General features: G+C 33.0%; 2 protein-coding genes across 2 annotated transcripts in view; one reads left to right on the top strand and one right to left on the bottom strand.

Moving 5' to 3' along the window:
* The window catches only part of LOC117179012 (kelch domain-containing protein 10), a 107,069-nt gene extending 103,743 nt beyond the window's left edge, over positions 1-3,326 (top strand). The window contains exon 3 of the mRNA XM_033370629.1: positions 1,997-3,326. Within this exon, the coding sequence (XP_033226520.1) occupies positions 1,997-2,209 (213 nt within the window). The 3' untranslated portion in view covers positions 2,210-3,326. The remainder of the gene's footprint in view (positions 1-1,996) is intronic.
* The window catches only part of LOC117179013 (beta carbonic anhydrase 1), a 544,277-nt gene that overhangs the window by 489,862 nt on the left and 44,359 nt on the right, over positions 1-10,056 (bottom strand). The gene's annotated exons all lie outside the window — the stretch shown is intronic.

Below are 10,056 nucleotides of genomic sequence, written 5' to 3'. Positions count from 1 at the left end.
TCAAGAGCGAAAAAAATCACGATGTCATATGAAACTTGAAATGTTTGGTATTGGATATTGTTGACAGATGACAATACGCCAATTTACACAAATGGTAAGTTCGGACAGTGCCTACAAGTGTGCCTACTGGCCGCTAAATGGCAATACCGGTTTCATATGTATACACCTGGTAAAGTGCCGATATTAAGCTAAGCATCGGTGGAGGATCGGCAAATATAATGTACCTGAAGTTCCGAATGTTCAAATGAACGAAATATTTTTACCCATTTCTATTTTAACCATAAATATTATTCCAACTGCAATTTAAAACATGTATGATAATTTTGTTTAAATAATAAATTATTTGGAATATAAATTAACAAAAATTTAACCTCTTTTTCTGGTTTTTAAAGTTCGGAGAAAAAAAAGTTCGTTCATTTGAACGTTCAGAACTTCTAGCACACGCAAATATAAATAGCCAATATCGGCTGTCAGCACTGGCTCAAATTGGGCCGATTTTAATAAAACATGGTTTGCCGTCGTAAAAGTGACACTTGGCCCAGTAATTTGTCTTCACTGGACCAGACTTTGGCTGCTCCTGGTGAAACATGGTTCCCCGTACTAAAAGTGAGACTTGGCTTTTCTATATCTGAGTTCCCTTTCAAGTGTCCATTTAAATTTTTAAAAGGCTATTTTCACCCAATAAATCTAGTCTGTGAGGTCTTTGAAAAAGTGTGTTAGTAGTGTATACTATAGTGTTAGTGAAAATCGGTGTGCCTATACCAATGCGACTAGGCTACCAAGTAGACTAGCTGAAAGGGATTAACAATAAAAATTTAAAAGTTGTACAATTTTAAAATTAACTGCGAGAAGGTTAGAAATTCAGAATCTACGGGTTTCGATTATTTCAGACACCTAATTTTTTCTTTTGGATGTTTAAAATTGGAGTGGATATAACGTATCTCGTAAATGGAATGAGATACGCCAAAACAGACAACATTTTCGAATTCAACTTCAAAGTAGTATATTAGTATATAAGTTATAATTATAAATATGTATAATGAGAAAATTCATAAATTAAACAAAAGTGTTCATAATTTGAAGGAAATTCTAAAACGGGAGACGGTTTGGTTGCGGCCAGGTACTGTAAATAACTCTGCCCGAGCGGTACGTGAAGAATACAATATGAACATTATGTAACCGTCCCATCACTTCTCAGTGCGTTTTAGGTGCTAAAAATCGGCACAAACAGCCACTGAAAAATGCACTGGCGGCCCAGTGCAGTTCGCCAGTGCGTTTTCAGTCATTTTTCAGTGCTTTTTCATCGGCAGGCTTTGAACATGTTTTAAATAATATTAATCTTTCTCAATGCATCCAAGTGAAATTCTACGTAGATATCCCCGTGAGTATATTCGCGTGGACAATTTTAAATTGTACTTTATACTTTTTAAAGTCGAACATTTTATTTTTGTAAATTCTTTCTTTCTAAATTACAATATGTAAAATGGATGCAGTTTTGCACCAAAATTCCTGTGTTAAAAATTCAGCTATTTAGAATGAAAAACATTCAGAATTAAACAAATTTTAATTTAAAATATTTTAAAACCAGGAGAATGGAAAATTGGAAAATAGGTAGTATGTTTCGTTTTGACCTGAATAATATTATTTTAACATAACGTGATTTAAAAAAATTGTCAAAAGTTGACTGCTCCAAAGCTCTTAACATACTTTCAGATTTTGTATCGACAGTGTTATTGCTGTTACTTCTTCTGACTATGAAAATTAGAGCAAAGTTGTGATTTATAAACAGAACTTCATACCAAAATTCAAAATTATATTCTTTAATTGTATTTATGTTTATTGGAACGTTAACATTGACCTAAAAAAGGAAAAAAATAAGTTACTTCTGAGACGTAAAACGTTGCGTATTGCTAACATTTTTTATAGTTAGAGTGCCAAGAAATAATAATTTCATAATATAGAAATCTTAACCCATCACTGATTTAAATAATTTCAGGTAGCAAGAACAGATGCAGTGCTCTCGGTATGGCTAACCATTCCAAAGCTGACAGAAATCTGTTGGGATGCACTAAACTTCTACTATCCTAACCTTCAGAACTACACGCCAGACGAATTACTGCGACTTGGAATACCTTTAAAATATGTATCAAGATTCGAGTATGATTCTTTAAAATGCATCGATCGTCAAAACGATTTGATTAAATTTTAGCCAAATATTGAATGCGTGAGTAAATTCTATTGGGTTTTGTTATCTACTTTTTTTATACAAAGTATATTATACGATTGAATTTTTTTTTTAATTCGTGAACTTGTTTGCCGAGACACAAAATGTTATTGATTAGCAACTGTTTTCTTTTGTATCCTTATCAAGTTAAAAAATGTGTATAATTATTAATTTATGAAATCTATAATTTATTTATTTATAAATTTTATATATATATTATTATTATTAGTTACATCTTGAACATTAGCGGTAAATATTAAACAAATCTTTTTTTAACTTGGCCATATTTCCATACACGTTCATTCAAAAGCGTAACATGAAATTTATGTGAATAATGTTGTCAAGGATTTCATGAGATTTATTTTACACTGATAAAATATTTATTTGTTTGAGTACTGAAATTGTTGTTACTCTACTTTATATTTGACTGTCAATCTTTAAGATTGAAGTAAAACTTTCGGGCATTATACATCGATGATAATGCTTTTAAAGCACATACTTTTAGAATTATATGGTCTTGTTATCAATACCTTTGAATATATTCTCTAAGAATTTGAGCATGAAGCAAAAGTGTATTATGAAAATGTGAGCCATGAGTCGAAGATGTGTAAGAAAAAGTATAGTTCTAGAATGAATAAGACTAAAAATGTTAAAACTCTTGACTCAAAAGCAATTCACCTTGTTTTTACTCCAAATTGTAAGACATTATATGCTAAGTTTTTCCACCTTTAAACATTCGCCTTTTAATACTGTGTTATGCATAAAGTGCATAATAGTCTATTGTGCACCAAGGCAACAAAGGTGCCTTTTTAATGCCGAGTGTGAGTTTTTGCAAACACTCTTGGCCGTAAAAAGATTCGCTGCCTCGGTACGCATGATATTTTATCTGATAAGAGTATGATTTCCGAGGTTTCTCATAAAATTGCGTCGCAGGCTTCAAGTTAGTTTAAATGGACAATTACAGCGTAGAGCAGTGCTCTACGGACAACAAATTGCACTTCATCGGCCTAGAGCGGGAAAGTACCCCACCACGAAGAACGAACTACTTTGCTGTTCCAAAACACGCCCAGAAAGCGAGGAAAATATACTGATGTTACATAAACCTGTTTGCTTTTATTTTTCCGTAAATTAACCATTTAGGACCGGTTTTGACAGCTCTGATTAAATACATGGTTAGCTAATCATGATTACGTTTTAATCGTGAATTTAATCATGATTAAATCGTAATACATTCCACCATGGACGTTTGAACTCTGATTAGCTAATCATATAACCTTTTCGTGGTAACTCTGGGATTATATTGTAACGGCGATTCTGATTATCCGCTACAAGAAGGACGTTTACGTTTCTTGCGCGCGGAAGGTACCAGCTGACTACGATATTAACAAATCATGTGGCACCTACCCGAATCCTTGTCTGTCAAGAAATGAAATAATAATTTAAAGGCAAGTTATTATTTTCACACCAGTTGAAGAGACTATCCAAGTCGGATTGGAGTGTCTGGTGATCTAGAGGATGCTTTATAATCCTAAAGATTTTTAAATTATCTGCATATTTGAGAAAATGAGAATTTATGTTATCTCCCACGTCATTAACATAAATATTAAACAGAGGTGAACCTAATGCTGATCCTTGGGGCCCGCCAGACAAGGAGGAATAACTATAAGATGGATATCCTCAATATTTTACCTGATTTGTCCTATTTGATAAATAATTTAATAGTAGGCGCGTTAGGTTGTTAGGGATTTCAATATTTTCCATTTTCTTCTTCAGAATTTTATGATCTATCCTGTCGAAAGTCTTTGAGAAATCCGTATAAATGACATCTACTTGAGCGTTATTCTGTAAAGCCTCATTCACAAATTGGGTAAAACAAACAAAGTTTGTGATTGTAGATTTTTTTTGCACACACCCGTGTTGTTGTTCAGCGAGAATAGGCTTAAGAGCCGTTTGAATAAGGGATGCGATAGCAAATTCGAAAACTTTGGAAAAATTGCAAAGAATGGCTATGGTTCGGTAATTTGTAATATCAGATTTATCACCGGCTTTATAGACAGGACAGATTTTGGCGGATTTCCATGCTGCAGGGAAAGTGCCAGTTCTAAGGGCAAGATTAAAAATCGTGGTCATTGGTTCGGATAATACAGATTAACAATCCTTAATGAGGAAACTAGGAATCTGGTCAATGCCTGCTGTTTGAGAGGGTTTGAGAGATTTCGCCGCTTTTGCTACTTGTTTGCATGATAGTTGGTAGGTGCCTTGACAAAAGTATTGGCATTGGTCGTTCGAATGGTCCATAGGTATCCCAGTACTTTGATAGACGATTGAAAAATGGAACGCAAATGCGTTTACAATAGCCTGAGGGTGAGATAGGACAGATGAGTTATATTTCATTAGTTTAGGTAATCTACACTGTAAGTTCGATGTGTTTACAAATTTCCAAAAGCTTTTAGGATTAGACTTTATGTCTTTCTCAATGTTATTGATGTAGGATTGGTGATTACTTTTTATTAGCTTTTTTATACTGTTTGAAAGAATTTTGATTTTATCATCATAGTGCGTTGAGCGGGTAACTTTGCTCCTTTTTAGAAGATTTTTTTAAACCGAAATATCGTTTATTACTACTTGTGAAAACCATGGTGGAAACTTTGGCTGATTGTATTTTTTTGGTTTGAAAATTGGGACAGAATCATGTATAAGTTGGTTAATAATGGTTATAAAGTTTAAGTAAGCATCCTCAACATTGACAATTAGTTTTAACAGGGACCAGTCTATATTTAATAGGCTCATATACAATGACGACATGTTCGCTTTTTTGAAATTGTATTGTAGGGACTTGTAATTAGGCTCAGGTCTTGGGTCGTACGTGTGTTTTGTGTTTATAATTGTCATATCGATGGCTAGTGGTGGATGGTAACTGTCTACAGAGACGATTGGAAAAGATCCTTGAGTAACGTGACAGGGGGAGTTCTTGAGAACAAGATCAAGACATTGGTTGTTTTTGTTCAGAATTGCATTTTTTTGCTTAAGGTTAAAGGATTTCAAAATATTATCAAAAAGGCTAGATTTTCTATCCATTGTAATTCCCAATTCATTATCTATGAAACGAGGGGTATTAAAGTCGCCGATAATCATAATGTTTGGGCACCGAAGGTCGGGAAGGTCCTGAAGGTTATCAAGAAAAGTAGAGAATGATATATTATTGACTTCTGGGGGGCAGTAAAGTACAATTAGAATCAGGGGACTAGTGTGTTTGATAATTTTTAGCCCATCAAGGTCGCGGGTATGGGATAAGTCAATATTGGTTGCATGCAGTTCAGGCTTCACTCCTACAAGAACTCCACCACCTCTGTAGCCTTCACGGTCGTCCCTAAATATATCTAGGGGGTTACCGAAGAAAATTTCTTGGCAACTAACGTTAGATTTTAACCAGGACTCTGTTATAGCTATAAAATCGTATAGGCCTATATCGGGGAAATTTGAGACAATGTTAAGTTTACTATTGAGTCCGCGTACAATCTGATAAAAACCGTCTATAGTTACCGTATTACAATGTCTTACTATTGATTGTTGAATCGATCTTGCTTCTGGTTGCAAGTTCCTTTTTGGCCCGCCTGTATTCCTCTTGTTGCATTTGGGTGCGGTCGATCGAAATGGACAGATTTTTTATTTTCTCTGGCGGTTGTGGGCCCAGCTTTATATTCACAAATGTTTTTCGGACGAGTGCAGCATTTTCGGGTGTTTTGAAAATTGCCTTGACTGGTCTTACTCCAGGTAGTGTCTGCGAAAATTTCCCAATTCGCCATATTTTAAAATCTTCAATGTCGATCTTATATTGCAGGATTTCATGGAAAATGTTATAAAGATTGATCTTATCTTGATTTTGCGGAGTCACATTTTGTGCGTTAGGAGCTGGAATGGTCGGAGCGGCTTTAGAGAGACCAAAAATAATTAAATTATTTTTTCGTTCAGTACGATCTTCAAACTCACCAATAATGCAGGAGGGCTGTGTGAGTTCGGGGCCCATTAGATTGTCGTTTCGTTCCTGGAGTCCAAGAACTTTTACCTCTAGGTCGTCCATCCTTCGAGCGTTCTCGGTGACGTTATCCTCGCAAGATGTCAATCTGTTGTTAAACAAGTTTAGATCCTCAGAGAGTTTCGATACTGCTATTTTTACTTTGCCTATGTCAGTTAATATGGTTTCCTTGATGTTGCCAAATTCAGCTCGTATCATTGCTTGGATATCAAGATTAGCGTAGGAACCTGGAGACGTAGGTGGACCGCAGCATTTTTTATAACCTAGATCAGGAATCATTGTAGTTTTTTTGGAGCAGCCAGGATGGTACGGTGCTTAACATCCAGGGCAGAAAACGGGCTTCACGACCTTTTCTTTACATACGATGCAAATATGACCTTCATCCTGAGACAAACTTGCTTGTACGTTCGGTATGACCAAGGAGTATTTGTTGTTGGTACACATTTTGTCATAAAGACCAGCAGAAATTCACAAATAAAGAAAGTAAAGGCACTTTTCACCTCGCGTCGCTTTCAGGTTGGTCTTTCTTTTCTGGGTCTATCACACTGTTTCAACCGGGAAAAAATGCGTAAAAAACATCATTCACTCACGTCAATCTTCGATGAACATAAAAATACGGTTTCCAGGTACAAGAAATAGATTTAAATAGGCAAAAAGTGTTATGAAAACTGGAGCGAGATTACACACGTTGTTAGCTGCCAGTGGCCATCTTGAATCCGATTAAACGATGATGAACTCTCTTTAATCATAGTTCAGAAGATGGTGGAACGCAATGTACTGATTAAATTAGACTAATCGAGGATTCACATCTTAATCAGAGTTAGGGAAATCGGCCCTTAGTAATTTAATTCCAGAAAGTTTTGTTTACAATATTGTAATTAGGTATATGTTTGATGCGCAAAACTTTTACGAAATCAATATTATGAATAAATAATAGGAATCGTATGCAAGTAGGTTGTGCATGCGCACAATCTACAGAAATTATTTAAAAAAGATGAGTGGGATTTACAGGGTTAATTATAAAAGTAATGCACATAACTGTGTTCTCACGCGACCATCCATCGCACCGCGCTCCGCCCGACTGGAAAATGTAGTGGAAGGTGTGCCCTTTCAAAAGCGTTCGGGCCAGAAATGCCAGATCGTGAATGAAATTTACCCTCACCATACCTACCGTTTGGGAGCCGCAAAACAGAAGGTGCATGATTACCTTTGCAAGTGTTCGTGTGTAAGCAGAATAAAATAGATAAATTAATAAACAAAAATTTTTCAAATTGTTTTCAACATAATAGTAAAATTTTTAAACCAGAAGTTAAATTTTCATCCAAAAAGCGAAATTGTATAGTAAAAAAAGGTATTTTTAACCAAATACATGAACTTTGCGCAAAAGAAATTTATTTTCCATCAAGGCTAATTTTCTATACAAAAAATTTATATTTAATCATAGTTATATTTTCGAATAACAAGATTACTTTTCTACCAAGATAGACGAGTATTCAATAAAATGCAAAAATTTTCAACTAAACTAAATTGTTTGAAATCGCTTGACATCTTTTAAAACATCGTCAAATATTTAAAATCCTTGAAAATGTTTTGAAATCTCTTGAAATTTTTTAAAGCTCATGAAAATATCTTGATAATTTAAAAATACAATGAAATATTTCAGATCCTGTAAAATATCATACTAAATCATTTAAGGGCATGTGACACAGCTAAATACCTATATTACCGACCTCACTTTTTCTGTTCACTGAATGTTTTTTGAACCTAAGAACTTTTTTTGTAAATAAAATATCGAGATGAAACTTTGGAAAATGTATTAGAGTACAATAAAGTACGTTTAGGTACTGCATTTTGGTAGGAACTTCACTGAAAGTTATTTCATCTTTTTTCTGAACCTCGAGATTTTTTGAACGTTTGAACTTTTTTTATACATAAAATATCGGTCTCAAACTTTGAAAAATGCAAGAGCTGAAAGAAAACTACGTTTAAGTACAAAGCTTAATAATAAAAGATGTAAAAAAAATTTCAACTATCAATTCCATCGGCATCAGCCGGTAACGTTGTACACGAAAATACGAACCCTCTAGAGCCTCGTCTAGTGGCCGCCAGGGTTCGTATTTTCATGTACAACGTTACCGGCTGATGTCGATGGAATTGATAGTTGAAATATATTTTTTTTCTTCTTTTATTATTAAGATTTGTACTGAAACGTATTTTTCTTTCGGCTCTTGCATTTCTCAAAGTCGGAGACTGATATTTTATGTATAAAAAAAGTTCGAACGTTCAAAAAATATTCAGGTTCAGAAAAAAGATAAAATAATTTTCAGTGAAGTTCCTACCAAAATGCAGTACCTAAACGTACTTTATTGTACTCTAATACATTTCCCAAAGTTTCAGCTCGATATTTTATTTACAAAAAAAGTTTTTAGGTTCAAAAAAACATTCAGTGAACTGAAAAAGTGAGGTTGGTAATATAGGTATTTAAATGTGTCACATGCCCTTAAATCCTTTGAAAATTCCTTAAAACCTCTTGAAATTCTCTCAAATTTTTCAAATTCTTCAAAATGTTTTGAAACACCTAGAACTTTTTTTTAAGGTTTCTAAAGTACTTTGGAATTTTTTAAATAACCCTTCTATTTTTTTTTTAATTTTTGAAATTCCTTTCAATCATCAAAATAAATTGAAAATTCCAATTTTAAAAGATTCCAAGGAATTTTCAATTGATTACAGAAATTCAATATGAGATTTTAAAGGATTTGGAATATTTCAGGATATTTGTAAAATTTCAAGATATTTCCAAGAGCTTTAAACAATTTCAAGCGATTTCAAAAGATTTTAAAGGATTTTAAATATTTGAGGATGTTTTAAAACATATCAAGGAATTTTTAACTTATTTTGATAATTTAAAGGAATTTCAAAGAATTAAGGAAATTTTCATAGGGTTATTTTAAAAAATTACAAAGTACTTTAGAAATCTCAAAAAAAATTTCAAGAGATTTCAAAAGTTCTTGAAGGATTTGAAAAATTGCAGAGAATTTTAAAAGATTCCAAGGAATTTTCGAATGATTTTAATAATTTAGTATGAAATTTTTAAGGATTTGATATATTTCAGGGTATTTTGAAAATTTCAAGATATTTTCAAAACCTTTAAAAAATTTCAAGAGATTTCAAAAGATTTTGAAGGTTTCGAAATATTTGAGGGTATTTTAAAAGGTTCCAAGGAATTTTCAATTTTTTACAGTTATTTAATATGAGATTTTAAAGAATTTGATATATCTTATTGGGGCATTTTAATAGATTCCAAGGCATTTTCAATTTATTTCAATAATCTAGTATGAGGTTTTAAAGTATTTGAAATATTTTAGGGCATTTTTAAAATTGTAAGGAATTTTCAAGAGCTTTGAAAAATTTCAAGAAAATTTAAATGATTAACAGTTTTTTAGGATATTTTAAAACATTCCAAGGAATTTTCAATTGATTTAAATAATTGTAAGCGATTTCAAAGAATTTTAACGATTTTTTTTTATATTTTCTGGTTGAAAGTGGAACTACTAATTTTTTTAACTACAAATTCAACTATTCTATATTTCATTGAAAAGTGATCTTTTTTAGATGAAATTTTTGGATTTTATTGAATACTTGTCATTCTTGGTAGAAAATTAATCTTTTGTGTCAAAAATTGAATTACTTCTATCTCTTCTATCCTTCAACACCATATCGTGGATTTTATTGATGATTTCGGGAGTACTTGCTTCTACGGGCCTTCCTGAACGTGGTTCGTCACTTATTGATGTAC

This window comes from Belonocnema kinseyi, chromosome 8, assembly GCF_010883055.1.
Source record: "Belonocnema kinseyi isolate 2016_QV_RU_SX_M_011 chromosome 8, B_treatae_v1, whole genome shotgun sequence".
NCBI classification, from domain to species: Eukaryota; Metazoa; Arthropoda; class Insecta; order Hymenoptera; family Cynipidae; genus Belonocnema; species Belonocnema kinseyi.
Note: the sequence above shows the minus strand (reverse complement) of the source record. Positions and strands in the feature narration are given on the sequence as shown.